Source organism: Protomyctophum bolini (assembly GCF_963924005.1).
Source record: "Protomyctophum bolini genome assembly, chromosome: 14".
Classification (NCBI taxonomy): Eukaryota; Metazoa; Chordata; class Actinopteri; order Myctophiformes; family Myctophidae; genus Protomyctophum; species Protomyctophum bolini.
Window position 1 is genome coordinate 36,904,773 of NC_137875.1, and position 17,353 is coordinate 36,922,125.

Sequence of the window (17,353 nt, forward strand, 5' to 3'; positions counted from 1 at the left end):
TACACGTGTATACAGTACTGTACATGCACCGGCTTGGCTAGCGACTCAATTGGGCATGCCTCACAGGAGTCAAGTCCGCTTCTGAGGGTTGCGCCTGCCTCGTTACTTGTTACTTGCGCGAGCAGAGCGCAAGTACTGTTTTCGGCTGCGTATATCCGTGGGGATTGTGAGTTTTCGGTGACACGCTTGGCCAATCAGGGATTGTGTCTTTTTTTGTGGTGTCGCTCGGGCCAATCAGAGCGCAGGTTGGCAGCTTGCTGCGTACGCCGGTGGCTCCTCGACCCGATTGGATTTGGTCCGTAGGTTGGTGGCGTCGCTCGTGACGTAAGTCACGTAACTATATGTATGTCTGTGTGAAAACTGTGGTTTCCGGGGGACAACACCGACACATGTGGAAGACGTAACCAATTGTACCCCATTGAACCCTGATTGTGGTGGTGAGAGATAATTTGCGCGCTCTGCTCGCGCACAAGTTAGGCCATTCATGGCCAACTTGTGTGCGAAGCGCAAGTTGGCATCTCGACAGAGTGCATTTCTAGATGATAAATGTCTTTTATACTGTCATGTCAGTTGGATCGTAGTAATCAAAGGTTCCTTGGTTTGCTGAACTGCTCCCGATGGTGGTGCCTTGCATGGTTGCCTCTGCCAATTGGTGCGTGTGTGTGAATGTGCGTGTGAATGGGTGGTTACATCCACCCGTTCACATTGCAAAGCGCTTAGCCCATTCTGGACAGGAACCCGTTTTGGTGTTTTAACTAAGCATTATTTAGCTATTGAAAAATAGCAGATCTACAAGCTTGAGCTACGAGCTTATAGGCTTGGCTACTTTTTTTTTAATCGTGAAAATGTGGCACAAATCTTTGAATATATATATATATTCTTTCAGAAGACCTTTTATTTATTTCGACGTCAGGCCTGAATGGGTTAGGAGAAAGGCTATATAAATGCACCATTTAGGGCTACTAACTATGCACAGCGCAATATCTGTCATTGAATTAGTTGCGAAATTAGCCATAAATCCTAGCGTATAGGTAATACAGTATGTGCTGTGTGCATTCATGCATGCCTGGAACGCCAAAGGCCGTAGAGACGGGATGCCAGTTGACACGTGACAGCCTCAGTGGGTGGGCTCTGTGTGTGTGTGTGTGTGTGTGTGTGTGTGTGTGGTTCTCGCTCTCAGTGGGTGTGGTTACCCACAGTGTAGGGGTAGGTCCCTCCCTCTGGGCAGCTGATTGTCTGCCCCCCCCCACCCCCCCCCCCACACCACATACACACACCATACCAGGCTTGTCAGGTATGATGGTGCCCCGTGGGTCACATGACGTCCTGTCAGAGCTGTGTCCAGTCACAACACTGGGCATGACAGGAAGTCGGGCTGTGATTTCCGCGTGGCGGAACAGTCAAAGCAGGAGAGATGTGAAATGGGAGTTTGGGCGTTATAATCTCATATAATCTCTCTTCTCTCTTAAGATAAAGGGGCATTCCACTCATTTTCAACATTTTACGATGTCATTAATATACAGTACCTTAGAGCTGTTCTGTGGAAATAATAAAAAATTCCACACAACAGCTCTAAAGGTGGCCTTACATTAGCCGATTTTTTCCAATCTGATAGCACCACACACTACAGGATAATCTGGCCCGGTTATTTTATGCAGCACACACTACACGCTTTTAAAACTCGGGCGCAGCGCACCCAAGGGACTGGAGAGGGGAGGGGAGGAGGAGAGGGGGGGGTTTGCGGGGGCAGAGCAAATATCAAACATTCTTGATGATGATCGGGCCGATCGCGCTGTGAGCGGCCCCGAGCAGATCGGAGGGATTACGATTTGATCTTTTATACACTCACACTAGACGATAATTTATGCCCGAGAATCGCTCCCGATTGAGTCGGGCACCCCCCGAGCGTCAAAAATGCTCGATTATCGGCTAGTGTAAGGCCACCTTAAGGTATATTAATGACATAGTAAAATGTTGAAAATTAGTGGATTGCCCCTTTAAGACCTCGGCGCTTTTAGATCAGTGTTTCCCAAGCGTTTTAGCCCATGACCCAAAAGAGAAATCAGATGTTTGCCCGGGACCCAAACTAGTGCAAATAGCAGATCTACAAGCTGTCTATGCGTTGTGAGATTGTAGCTATTTTCACTACTTCTCTCTAATTTATGGAATTTCTTTGATTTGTCTCATTTTTCATAATTCATCCTGATCTGGCTAAGATTGGCTTCCAAAGTTTGCATGAGTGAGTGGTCTCTTCTGAACGAAATGCCTCACATCACAAACGACTGTGATTGTCGTGAAACTTTGCACACACATTCCTCCTAGGCCAAGGAAGAAACGCCACCCTACATTTTTCAAATCAACATACCGTAACAGGCCTATTCGTATTTTTGCCTATAACTGGACCAGTAGGCATGTAACTTCGCACGCACACAGGCAAAGGAAAAACGTCTTCCCTGCATTTTTTAAATCAGTCTTTTTGCTGATTTTTTGCAGATTTGCGCAAACAATCTTTTTTTTACATTACTCCTACAGATATTGTCCATAGTCTCCACACATCACGCAAACGGGTACACACTATCTCTATAGTAAGTAATGTGATCAGATTTGAACAGATCTGTCCGATTTCTCATATTCCATCCTGATTGACGAAGATTGGCATACAAATGTATGTTGGTGCAATAACTTCTTCAACATAAACCCCTAAACTTCTACAGATTCCACTAGCCTATAGACACGTTCAGAGACGGGTCCCATGGTCGCAGCGGACGTGTTTCCTGTAGCCGGAGACGACATATCTGTGGTGTAAACAGGCAGGTCTTCTTCCACTACATTGAATGGTAGAGTGACTGATGTTAGTCTGCTCAAACGTTACTCTTTTACCTGCTTGCTTAACACCAACAAAGATGCCCAGAACATCAGGATGAACCTGTGTAGTTTATGGCTACTCCCACGGTAGTGGCAACTTCGATATGCTCATACCAAGCATTTAAAGTATGAGTTTTAAAGTACAGCAGCCTTGTGTTCATTCATACAACAGAAGTATTGGGTATTGGGTAAGACTGACACCAGGACCTTCCACTGCTTCGTCTCAAACATTACTCTATGGCTCTGGTCTCAGCCACCGTGGTGGATATTTTGACATTCTGTTTATTTTTTATTTTTTTATGTTGCCACTACTGTTGGAGCAGCCATAAACTACACGGGTTCATCCCGATCCCGAAGCAGATAACAGAGTAACGTTTGAGCAGACTAACATCAGCCACTCATGACCATTCAATAATATGGTAGAAGACCTGTCTGTTTACACCGCAGATATGTCGTCTCCGCCAACAGGAAATGCGTTCGCTGCGACCAGGGTGTGTCTCTGAACGTGTCTATATAGTGACTGAATTCCAAACGCTGCTGTCCCACAATAACCTGACCTGGTGGAGACCTGTGCTCCGAGGAGTTTCTCTCCTTCATTGTCACTCCGTTTACCGCTGCATGCTCTCTCATTGTCTTCCTCCTTCTCATTATTTCCATAATGGTTCCGTCCCCGTCTGTCTTTGTCTCTCAGGTCAGATTCTTCATACAGATGTAGTCTTCTTGGACTCAATGCACAGACCAGGCCATCAAAGTGTGGCAGACAAACTGCGCCACCTCATGCTTAAATTCAGGTACTGCAGCTACAGTACATGGCGAGGTGTATTATTCATAGTACTGAATGCATTTGCTGTATACCGGTATGTACAGCACTGACCATTTTGAATGTGATGCATGAAAAATGCATACAAGATAAAAAGGTACAAGATAAAATCCCTAGATTTAATTTAACTCATTCCATTTGAGTTAAATTACCACGGCAAATTCTGTGTGCAGTTGACATACCATGGTTGACTTGTTCAATCTCATCAGGGTCCTCCTACCCCCTACTTACCCCCTCCTTAGGTCCGCCACTGCTGGCCTGCTTGAAAAGCCACAAAAAATAGCTTTGAAAAAATACGGCGATGCAGCATTTTCTTTCCACGGGCCGACGGTTTGAAATAAACTTCCAAATCCACCTTAGACTGGCACCCTCCCTAGATGTTTTTAAAACTCAGCGTAAGACACACTTTTTTATTTTAGCATTTGGCTGAATCCTTTGATTTTAATCTCACTGTTTTTACCTATTTCTTTGTCTTTATATGCATTTTTTTAATGTCATTTGGTGTTTTTTGCATTTTTTGTACTGATTATGCCTTGATTGTTATGTTGTTTGATAGTTTTTATACTTGGTTGTCTTGTAAAGCACTTTGCGCTGCACTCCATAGTGTCATGAAAGGTGCTCTATAAATAAAGTTGATTATTATTATTATTATTACTTCATTGATATACTGTAGGTAGGAGCTGATAGACACAAGGGGGAAAACCCCACTCAGTGGTACTTTCTATTGTCTTCCTACTATTAGGGCGTTCACTTCTAGTCATTTTTACTAGTTGACTATTGCCTAGTTTACTATAGTCGACTAGTTGTTTAACTACCTATTATGTAAAAAAAACCCCCAAAAAAACATATTCTTTTAAAATAAATATTTGTACATTTAAAAACGGTGTACATTGGTGACTATAACTATAATCTACCTGATCTTGAGGCCTACAAAATCGAAGAAAAAAACAAAAACAACCAACAAGGTTGACTAGTGGATTTAGTAATCGACTACCGTAGTAAACAAGTGGACTAGTTGCTTAATGCCCTACTTCCTCTGTGTCACTGCATCCTCTCCTCTCCATCCCCGAAGCTGCAGCAAGGTGGTGATCGGCAACGGGACGGCGTGCCGCGAGACGGAGTCTCTATTCGCCGACCTCATCAGCAGACGCCACTTCCAGCCCTTGGATGTTTCGTACTGGTAAGACACACAATGCAAACGCACGGGGCGCAGATTCACGCTAAAGCCTCTCTACATTTCTAAATGTTCAAAAATTGAAAAGAAGTGCTATATAATAGGAATTTAGGAAACAAACTGCCTGTGTGTGTGACTGAAATGGTGACGCCACTGGGATTCCCGGGTGCAGGGAGGGAGTTGTCTGAAAACTTTGGAGTCCTGGCATTGCCGTTATGCAGCGATACTGGTTTCTACTCCATACATTTTTGAGTGGTGCGACCACTCTGTTACGGAGCTTAGTGTGTCCCTGGCTGGGTCTGTCCCTGGCTAGGTCTGTCCGAGCACGAAAATTGTTTTTGGTTGGTTTTCACAACCAAGTGTCACTGTTGCGCAGCCTAACACACACACACACACACACACACACACACACACACACACACACACACACACACACACACACACGCACACACATATTTTGGACTGAGGTCGATTCTAAAAATGTCTTGAAAACCTGAATATTTGAAATACCAACATCAAATATTTTAAATTTTTACATACTGTACAGAACCCCAAAAGGGGTTCCCACCCAGAATGGGTTGACTGTATATCTGATTATTTTCGGTGTGACTGTACAGTGACAGTACAGTACAGTACAGTACAGTACAGTACAGTACAGTACAGTACAGTACAGTATAGTAGAGGACCCCCACACGGTAACTTCATCATTTCTCAACCGTTTCGGACACGGGGCGGCTCGCCGGAACCGGCCCTGCCCCTCATTTCACACGGGTGTGATTTTTCTTTGCTAATTGCCCAGCCTTATTAGATCGGTTAAAGAACGGTGGAGAGAATAAGTAAAGGAGGGGAGAGAGAGAGAGAGAGAGAGAGAGAGAGAGAGAGAGACAGAGAGAGGTGACGAAGAGCAAGAGAAGGAAGGTGAAGAGAGCGAGTGATAAAGAAGGAGAGAGCAGAGAGAGAGAGAGAGAGAGACATGGCTGCAAAGAGGAATGTGTCCCTCCAGCGAGTTGCATCTATAAAAGCCATCTGGATCTTGTGGGCTGCGCAGCACGCGGCACACAACACGGCACAAAGAAGCACGACACAATGCAGCACAAGACAATGACAGACCCGAATCTGGGTCCAAACCATAATAACAGCAAGGTTCTCCCTGTGCATCTACTCACTTCCATGTGTGTTTGTTGACTTGAGGTTTAGTTTGGGACCACAGCCCAGAGCCATTCTGACGTGTGTGTGTGTGTGTGTGTGTGCGTGCGTGCGTGCGTGCGTGCACAGTAAGTGTAACATGTGAGATCCCCTGAAGTCTGATAGCGTCGCTCCACTCCATTTTACCAGATCCACTTGTATCAAAGCCAGCAGACATCTATTTCAGCAGCTGAGTGACTGGATTTATTACAAACACCACATTCACTGCATGCACAACTCACACATGCAGTCACCACATACACACGCAGTCACCATTCACATGCACTTGAACACTTTAAACACATGCACAAACATGCTCACAGCAACACACACACACACACACACACACACACACACACACATGAATGGTAAATGTAGTGTTTTACAATGTCTTTCACATACACCATTTCACGTACACATTCACACACTGATGGCCGAGGAAACCATGCAAGCCACCAAGCTGCTCCTCAGGAGCAGTGAGAGGTTCAGTGTCTTGCTCAAGGACACTTCGACATGTAGCCAGGAAGGGCCGGGGATCAAACCTGGAACCTTCGGATTCCAAGATGGTCCCCCCCTATACATCCTGAGCCACTGCCGCACATGCGCAGGCAGGCACGCGCACACACACACACACACACACACACACACACACACACACACACACACACACACACACACACACACACACACACACACACACATGCACTACACCACACCACACCAGACAACACAAACACAGCAAAGCCTAAAGGTGCGTTCAGACTTGGATGGTTAGAGCGGCGCGATTACATACAAAGTCAATGCAAAGACGAGAATTGTGCGAACGGGCGTGGCGCGTACAAACGGTACGAACCGAGGCGAATATATATATATATATATATATATTCATGTCTGAACGCAGCTTTAGAGGTCACTGCTTTTGTGCTATATCCCAGGTACCCCACTTCAACACTCCCAGAACAGAAGCAGTCAAAGCGAGGACTCTCAGGCGTTTATTAAGTTAACTTCCACTTGATTATTTTGACGACAGACCCCCTGCTCCCTCTAAGCGGACTCCAGCACCTAAGCTAGTGCCAGAATTCCACATCTTGATGCCTTGGCTTTCGTTCCTGCGGCGAGGCTAATGGCTTTGCTTTTTAGTAATGTGACTATAGTAAGAATGTTTGGCCTCGTATTTGACGTGGCGATGTCGTCGTCAAATGTCCGAGCACTTTCACCACAAGGTTGTAACAAGTGTGGAGAAACATTGCAAATCCCTCCCAGTTCCACTGGCCCGGTCGACCCGTAGGAGTTACTAGTGCAGCGACAGAGAATGTTCTCCCCTGTCGGCCTCCCACCCGTGAGCACGGGCAATTGTGTTGGTCTGAGGAGTGCTCGGCCAAGACAGAGGCACTATCCACGTGTTTCGGACTTTCGGTGGGAAGGTACTGGGGCTCCTTGTGTGTGTGCTTCACTTCCTTCAGGCAGTGTTGCCATGTCTGCTTATTATAAGCGACCTTTGGCTTGTTTTGTCCGTAAATAAATCATTGGTTCTGTTTTTTTGGGCTTGTTTCTAAAGTGTACAGTAGTTGCTTATTTGGGCTCGCTTCCTAATGTTGTTTAAACCATCGGTTACCACATTTCTTCACGTCAAGGAACACCAGATTAATTATGTAAATGTCCACAGACATCCATCGGAAAGTAGTTTGTGTCACTGCGAGCTTGTGGATCTGCTATTTTCATTTGTGCTTGTTTTCATAGGCCTGACCACTAGTTTATCTTGCTAGCTTCAGTTACCGGTATAATAATCATTTCTTCTTCTGTTTTCTTTACACAATATAACCACATTATAACCATATAAAATGAGTTAAATGCTGCAATTTGTAAACTATATGACTCCTAACGTCGTTGAAGTGGGACTCATCAAATGTCCCTGGGACTCATCTAAAAGACCATCCCTGCAACCCACTACTCATTACATTGAAAACCTATTTACATCACTGCTGTGCGAGCTCCATAGGGGTGGAAGATGAAGCTTGAACGTGCTTGATTCTCTTGATTCTAGCTGTTGTACGTATGGTTGCTGCTGTTCTGCTGTTACAAGAGCATGTTGGAGTCACTCAAGTTGATTGGGTTTAGACTCACACATTGTCTGTACGGTATGTGCGTGTTTGTCCAGACGAAGGGCTTCATGGTCAAACCGTTACCTCGTGGCAATACACTAGTCTAGTATGGAAGCATGTTCTAGTGCGTGTGGTTTCTATTTGTCCAGCATGTATAATAATTGATGTGTGTGCTTTCAGAGTTTTCGTTTCTGTGTACCTGCATGCGTGGATATTGCATGCCTGTACCATACTATGAATCGTACACCGCCTCAAGTGTATTATCGCCGCAAGATTACTATCTTATCCCCCCCCCCCTCTCTCTCTCATTAGCAGGCAACAGTGCAGCACTATATCTCTCTCTCTCTCTGTTTCTGGCACAACAGTGCCACTTTTGGTACTCATTGGTACTGGTGCTCATAGTCACACACATGAACCAACACACGGTTGAACACGGACGTTGCTGTTCCTTGGAGTGGTTGCACCACTCAAAAGAAAAAGAGGATTCCTGTCCTAGTGTAGCTAGTGTGTCCTATGTGTAGCTGTAGCTGTGGGCTATCCTCATTATTATCCATTAGAGAACTTAAGGGGTCTTCAATTTGGAGTTCCAGTTGTCCATGTTAGGAAGTCTAATATCTTCTTTCCCTCCAATCTTTCCTCCCACATGCACTACCCATCCTTCCTCACACAGTGTCCTCTCAGACACACTGAGTGCTAGAGTGTTGTGCTCACTTTGCAGACCAGTTCCAAAAAGTATGGAACTGATAAAAGGTCCTTTAAGCCCCGCTTTATTTTTTAAAGTGATCTACAGAACCATAGATTGTCCATAAAACCACCTCGTGTGACTCTTCAGAAAGAGCACATCTTTGTTAAGGGTGTAGGCTCTCATTATCTCTCTTTATAGCTTCCCCATTTCCTTCACTGTGATGTCTGGGTTTCACACCCTTTACTCCTAAAGAGTCTGTGAAGTGGAATCACTCTTACACATCAGGCTTAGATATGTGCCATCTGGGCTGTGTTAGCGAAAGGCTTCTTCTTTTGGCATGTTGTTTTATTACTTACTGTATTCCCTAACGCTCTAGCTGCTAACCATTAGCCACTTGTAGCATACTTTTTTCCAGACTAGTAAGTATTCCATCAGTTACTAGTCACAAAAAAATCACACCCGTGTGAACTGAGTGGTGCAGCTCTCTCTCTCTCTCTCTCTCTCTCTCTCTCTCTCATTAGCAGGCAACATTGCAGCACTATCCCTCTCTCTGTTTCTGGCGCTCCCTACTGGTACCCTATAGTCATATACTCGTGCTCATGGCCACATAGGCTGTGTCTGTGAGAGTGAGAACGGAGTTCAATGGACTTATCGCCGAAATAAAGGATTTATGTAGCTCATTTATGTACCATTTCCATATCATTCTAAATTAGAAATTATAATTTCTAATGGATTCCATTTCCACTGGTGACTGGTGAGTAGCCTACTGTAGCTCCCCGTTTCCTCTGAAGTGAAGCTATGTCCAAGACCCCAAGTATCGTCCCCCTTCGGTGTCCAAAAGAACAAACATAGCCTACAAAGTTTACAAACCATCCATGCACTCGCTCATGGCGTGTCTCGACAGCTTAGAGATCTGTTATTTTAAATCGGGCACATATAACGAGGAGCGCCGCTGCCGCACTGAGGGACGGCGGTTATAATACTAATCATTTTGTAAATCAAATAGCCATTAGCCTGTAGCCTGCAGTGGACTGTAACATTGCGTGGTCAGATCATACACTACACTACAGAATATGGATCGTTGGTGACTATATGACGTTGATTAGGCCTAATGATTAGGTTATTCATCGCAGCCAGCTGGGTTTAACGAGATGGCTCAGTGCAACTGTTTTTGTTATGTTGCAGTCTATCGTGTGATAATCCGATTGATTTATAAAACATTTAGCATTATGAACTGAAGCTCATTTGGTGCGCCGCAAACCAGAGGCCAGCCAGCGGTATAAACATTAAACATTATAAACAACCACCCCACCGTTCTCTTCTCTCTGCCTGCGCAGTCAGTAATCCATTCCATGCCCCCCACCTCCACTCCTCCGTCTTCCTCCTGTCACAAGTGAATCGCCATAGCGCAGCCCTCTTCATAATAAATACATACTTGTAGGCTATATAGCCTACACATTACACAAATAACAGAATTGATATTTTTATTATAATAACATTTTTGAAAAAAGAAAATAAGAAAATCACGGAAAATCACAGAGCCTGAGGCCCGGCCCGGCCCGGCTAATTAGCATATATTTTGGGCCCGGCCCGGCCCTAAAATGTCGGGCCGGGCCGGGTCGGGTTCGGGCAGAAAATGAGAACTCTAAGGCGCATACGGACATTACTGGTTGTAGGAGTGGTTGCACCACTCAAAAATTATATTAGTTCTAATTTAACCCATTTAGACCCGAGTTAAAAACATTCACTTTGAAAGAATATATATTCAAAGATTCACGCCACATTTTTACAGACCTACAAGCTCGTAGCCAAAAGGGCTTCCCGCCCCAAAATGGGTTAAAAGGTGCTATATTGATTACGTTTTGACAGTCAAGACTTTAAAAAAAGGAAATAATACAAACGAAAAGATCTTTTAAACGTATCGATGTATCTTTTTAAAGTCGGACGATCACGTCTTGAAGCAACATTGGGCATTTCACGTTCTAACATTAATAACCAAGCTTCAAACTGTGATCAAAATGGGTATACAGAATGGCCTGGGGAGTTGTTGACTCCGACTCTGACTTGACGCTGACTATGACTCCCATGAGGTCTGGCGCCCCATGCCGAACCTGACCTACGGCTGACCCTGACCCACTACCGACACGGAGTCCTATACATCACCACCGCCGAGAGGGCAATAATGACCACGAGGCAGAGGCGGGGGTCTTCGCTCTGTGTCTTAACGTCACATAGATTGACCTAATTGCTGCAGCGCCGGGCCGTATACAGCTGCTTGGCCCACTTTACACCTGCCATCAATGCACCTCGTCGTATGTGGCGTGCATGGTCTGTTAAAGAAATGGTCCTATCTTCACTTTTACAGCCGAACCTGTTGTTATAGTGTGTCACGGACGGTGCATTTCTTTACATTGTATTTGTTTGCATGCATCGTGTTTAATGGGAATGAAGGAATAGCCACTGCCCAGCACACATGCATTATTTACCTCTGACGGACAATGGACGCGTTTTGGCCGTATGTGTGCATGACTATATGGACTGTACAGTATGTACATGCACGGCTGTAAAGGCTGAAGCATACTGCTTGTGGAAAGGAGATTTAAGGAGGTTGTAAGATCAAGTATGTGATTGTGGAGAAAACAGACGGAACGGCTTCCTTGTCTTCCACCCTTCCAACTAGCTGAAATGACCACACATGAAAGCATCATGAACAGCGTTAGAACACTTCCCCTCTGTTCTGTTCTGTTCTGTTCTGTTCTGTTCTGTTCTGTTCTGTTCTGTTCTGTTCTGTTCTGTTCTGTTCTGTTCTGTTCTGTTCTGTTCTGTTCTCTTCTCTTCTCTTCTCTTCTCTTCTCTTCTCTTCTCTTCTCTTCTCTTCTCTTCTCTTCTCTTCTCTTCTCTTCTCTTCTCTTCTCTTCTCTTCTCTTCTCTTCTCTTCTCTTCTCTTCTCTTCTCTTCTCTTCTCTTCTCTTCTCTTCTCTTCTCTTCTCTCATTTGACAGTGTTGTACTTCATTAAAGACTTCGGCCTCATTTGCACCGTCTGCTTTGTGTCTCCCCCTGAGCCCTCATCATGTCACCCAGACACACACACACACACACACACACACACACACACACACACACACACACACACACACACACACACACACACACACACACACACACACACGTCCTACCCCATCACTGCCTCTAACGCACCCCTCCTCTCGTTTTTTCTGTCTCCCTCTCTTCTGCCTGATTGCTCAGCTAGAATGACAGCCAGGCATGGCAGCCTGCGGGACTTCCTTAACTCCGACTCTGTGTGTGCATGTGCGTGCGGTCTCTGTAGCCCTCTTTTGAGTAGACTCATTCACTGAGTCACCCCTCTTGCTTTGTAGGGAATTATGTGACCTCTCCTACAGGGAGATATCCTTTTGCGTGTGCGCATAATATGCACTCACACTCTGTTTACCTGCAGCACCAGAGCAGGTTGGCCACCAGGTGTATTCAGAAAAAAAGGGGTATTGATGGCATTCCAGAAGAAGCTACACCTCATTGTGAGACACATACTGTACGTACAGTACACAGGGTCAAACTGACACAGCATTTTTGCCCTTTTTCTTTTTAAAGCTTGCAAAAAAGCCCAGAAGGGATAGGCAGTAGGCACCCCATACACACATGTATAGTGGGGGAAAATGGCAGTATGATTTGATTACCTTTGAACAGTGGTGGGTAAAATAAGTTGGTTTCCACTTCATTGGTCATGTAAGTGATGCATTATGCATGTTATTATGTTATTAGCTGGCATACTTGGTCTGCATATTGAGACGGGTAGATATGTAGGCACGGTGGAGGAGGATAGACTATGTAGTCTGTGTGATCTAAAGCAAATAAAAAATGAAATGCATTTAGTTTTCTTATTGTCCATTCTACAACTCCATTAGGGAGAGACTTTTTAATAAGATAGACTCAAACCATGAATTTGTGTGGTTGGAGGACTTCGAGAGACTGAAGCGCCTGTTTCAAAAGTACACTTTTTCTTTTGCTTCATTCCTTGAGAAGGCCTGGTCAATTTACATGTAAAATGGCCCTGTTATGATTATTTTCGTTTTGTTTTATTTTTTGTTTGTTTGTTTGTTCGAATAATGTACAAATATGTATGAACAGGAAGGACTGTAGTGTCAGTTGTATTCAGTGTATTCGGTGGAATGTGTCATATAATCCCATATGGGATGGGCCAAAGTGGCATGACACGAAAATAAAAATGTCATTCATTCATGTTGAAATGTGTCATAATTTGACCACGGTTAAACTCCAGCTATCTAGCGTCCTGCTGGGTGTTATACAGCGTGGAATGTTATAGAGTTGAAGGTGTGTTTTGATTGATTGAGTACGTCATTAACAGTTTGCAAATAGTATACAGTGCTACGATTATTAGGGATGTACGATATAATCGGGGTATGTGCACACGTTGGTTATGAGGGGCGTTCTAATGGCCGGCTATACTCCATTTAGTGAGTTTGTGAGCTCAGTATCGGCTATTATACAGTAGTTAATAGCCACTCAATTTGGAGGAGGCGTTGTTTTCTTTATCCATGAATAACATCTGCTGTGTCTGGAGAATTCTCAACAGTAGCTGTATGTCAGCATGTAACAATCTGATCTGCCATCTAGGCACTTCTATTCACTAACTGGCTACTTACCTAATGTCTGACTGCGCTGACACTGTTTAAGTCCTTTTTTTAAAGGTGTTTTTCTACAGCGTGTCGATTTGTGCTTGCTCAATAAACATAGTTCTATATATCAGATTCGCTTGCATGGTGTTGCTCCCAGCACATACTACCTTTTTACCCCTTCTTCGCATCGTCTCACATGCGCAGTAGTCTGACCTCCGTACGCAACCTCTCGCGGCGAGCCCATTGGTCGTAACAGTTTTTGCTCGATCATTTTGTCTGGCCCCAACTGTAGTAAGCTGTACTAAAGTACTAAAGTCGTCCACCATGACACTTCTGGATGCTTGACCGGCCTGACCTAAATGTCCGCACATTACCCATTGTGTGTGTGTGTGTGTGTGTGTGTGTGTGTGTGTGTGTGTGTGTGTGTGTGTGTGTGTGTGTGTGTGTGTGTGTGTGTGTGTGTGTGTGTGTGTGTGTGTGTGTGTGTGTGTGTGTGTGTGTGTGTGTGTGTGTGTGTGTGTGTGTGTGTGTGTGTGTGTGTGTGTGTCCCCGTCCAGAGATCAGGGTGACTGCTGTTATGGACATTTCACTGAGCAAACCACACACTCACGCACAGTGTCCTTGACTGGGGCTCACTTCACTCCCTGTTAACATGCTCCTGGTTGGGAATCTTGGGATGAGATCATATTGTATTCACAGGCTTGCTGATGGGTGTGTGTGTGTGTGTGTGTGTGTCATGTCCTGTGTCCAGGCGTGGGCCTGGGGACAGGAGGACACTGTGTCAGGGAGCAGGAGAACTGGTCTCACCGAAGGCAGGGGAGGATCGGAGGGGTGGATTGATGGACAGATAGATGGCTAGATGGATGTAGAGCCATGGCAATGCCTGTGTGTGAGCTGTGTCTTAATTCCGTTGGAGGACAATGAGGCTCAAGGCAAGGTTATCCCTGTCACTGACATTATTATGGACTAATTAAACATTGCATCTCAACTGGCTTCTGAACTTTGCGTGTGTGTAACTATAAGGATCCGGTTCAGACACCACTGCATTGCAGAATGAAAATGCCTCCGTAAATTCACCAGCATTCCCAAATCGAAATCCATGTCCATACTGTAATAACATAAGTATGTATACTGTATAGTACCAGTAAGACGCCCTGAGGGCGAGAAGCCCTAAAGGACGAGGTAGCGTGCACGCATCCGCCTGAGGGACAGCAGACGCTGGCGCTTTGGCATGGGGGGGTCAGATCGACATATGGAATGAATTCCGTACTGGCCATATATGGAGCGTGTTACATCAACATTATGGAATGTTAGAACAGGAAGGACGGGTGGGGGTGGGTGGATCAACATATGGAATGTCAGAACAGGTCAGCTCTATATATGCAGATTTAGGCGATGAACGAACCAACGAACCCACGGAAATGATAGGGCCATATATTGACATTCACATATATGGGGAAGGGCCCCTGGCGATGTTGTCTACGTCACAACTACATAAATGCCCATATATGAAGATCCCTGATGATGTCACGTGATGTCACAATGCGTGACCATAATGGAGGCGTGGGGTGACTTAACGGACGGTCCGTGCACTGACGGGAAATGCACGACCTGTGGTTGCAATAAGCTAAAACACTTGCTTTGCACGTTGCGTCAGACAAAACAAGGAATCTGGTCGTATTATCCTATACGCCAGGCTCTGTTCAACCTCCATCTTAATTACTCTTGACAGATGGGGTGGAGAAAGTGGCGGTCAGCCGGAGAGACTGGATGTCTATATACAGTTGGTGTCAGAGGAACCTCGCTGGATCGCAGGCCAACGTTAACATGTTTGAGCGGGTGCCGATGGGCAGTACTTAGTTCAGACTAGTCATTGGTCCGACAAACGACAACCTATACCTCAATCCCTAACCTAACCATAACCGCAAGCACGGGAGCAGCGCATGTTGGAGCGGTTCCCGCATGTCGGACTAGTGCTCCGTCGGAGTTACCGCCTTGAGCTACCTTGCTTTAGTCACATACAGTTTTCGTAATTACAGAGGATCAGATACAACAACATTGCTATGTAGTATGTAGGTCCACAATAAAAGTAAGTAAAGCTTGTAAAGTTAGGGGGAAAAAACGTGTCCTATCGTGATGTGTTGTGGTGCTTGTAGTTTGGTTAGACGTTTTTATTTCCAGGGAGAAAGAAAAAAAGTCTGGGACCGAGTCCACTTTCTTATCGGCATAGAGTAGCGCAAACGTTGATCACTCTCTGATTTCTGATCGTCTGCACCTTTGTTAAATTGACGCACACGACACGTACACACACACGACACGTACACACACACACACACACACACACACACACACACACACACACACACACACACACACACACACACACACACTCCTCTCTCTCTGTTGCTCTAATTAATTATGGGTCATGTCGCAGCTGCGTCTAGATTCTCCCGACGGATCCTGCCGGGAGCTGCCTATGCCATAGAAAGCATAATAACATGCTTTAACAGTCTAGTTTGGTGCTTTTGCTATTTTTTATACATTTTTCTTAAACCAAGCCCACCCAACTTCTAGACCAATCAGTGAAAGAGGTGCTAGCTCCAGAGTGAAATGACTTGTCGGTTGTTGGGTAATGTTGTTGTTTTCTAACCCTTAAAGATGGAGTGCCACAATGTTTGTTATTTTTCCCAGTTTTTCATGTGTCTATGAGGTGACAGTACTTCGTTAGACACCCTGGAGTCGTTTGTATGTGCAATGGTGTCTTAACTTTGCATTTAGGGTTTCTTCCTGCAGGCTGAACCCTTAATTGACAGTCAAACGGCCAATGATATTGCTATTGCACGCACACACACGCACCTCCCCCTCATTATATATATATTTAAATACGACAACCTATGTGGGCGGAGCTGCCTGACACATACACACGTGTGAACTGAACGGCGCAGTTTGCTGCTCTGTGCCTAACTGTGACAGATTTTCAAACAGTCATTTCACACATTACCACACCACACTTCCTGGCCACTTGTTTCTTTAAATCTGGCAACGCGACTTTAGCTGAAAGTCAACGCAGTCAGAACTTGAGGAACGGCATATTCATGTTGTAAATTGAGTTTGATCAGAGCAATAGAAGAGTGGAGAGTCTTCTGTCCAGGGCATCATGTGCCTATAGGGCAGAGCTGCAAGTGTTTTGTGTCAATAAAGGACAGTTTCAATGCCAGGGTGCTTAGCTGGAGGAAATCAATAGCCTACAGTATATTGGCAAATCATTCATGCTAAATGATCTATCAAACTAATTGTTTTTGTTACATTACAGACACCAATTTGTCATTTTGTTGTTTGTCAGTTGCAACAGGGCAGAGCTGTCCTTTTATAAGGAGGGGGAGAGACTAGGACAAGTGGGTAGTCTTAAAGGAGGAGGCTGAGGGACTGGATTAGGTGGGTGGTTAAACTCATGCATACCTAATGAACTGGTGGGTGTGTCCACATAAAACCATCATTTTAACACATTAAAAAAATATATAACAATAAGAACTGATGATCATGTTTAAGGGTGGAAAAAGATCACGGCACTCCATCGTTAAAAAACAAAACTACACCGCGGTGAAAAAAACTACACTGCGGTGATCACCTCAAACCTGGAGTATGAATGTGCCTTTGGGCACTGGCAGGTGGTGGCGGGTCCCCCACCCACCTCACCACCCCAATGGTGGTCACTCTCTGTCGCTCCCTCGTCTCTCTGTCATCCTCCCCTCAGGGTGCTACTGTTCTCTGCTGCTTCCTGGCGTGTGACGTGACCAACATGTGTGATGTGTGTGTGTGTGTGTGTGTGTGTGTGCGCTCACTCCACTGCTTGTCTGCATGTGAAG

The 17,353-nt window shown here is 45.1% G+C and overlaps 1 protein-coding gene across 1 annotated transcript in view; it reads left to right on the forward strand.

Moving 5' to 3' along the window:
• Positions 1-17,353, forward strand: part of srbd1 (S1 RNA binding domain 1) — a 91,510-nt gene that overhangs the window by 23,766 nt on the left and 50,391 nt on the right. Inside the window, exons 13-14 of the mRNA XM_080781463.1 lie at positions 3,557-3,656; positions 4,758-4,865. Coding sequence (XP_080637589.1) covers positions 3,557-3,656; positions 4,758-4,865 — 208 coding nt within the window. The remainder of the gene's footprint in view (positions 1-3,556; positions 3,657-4,757; positions 4,866-17,353) is intronic.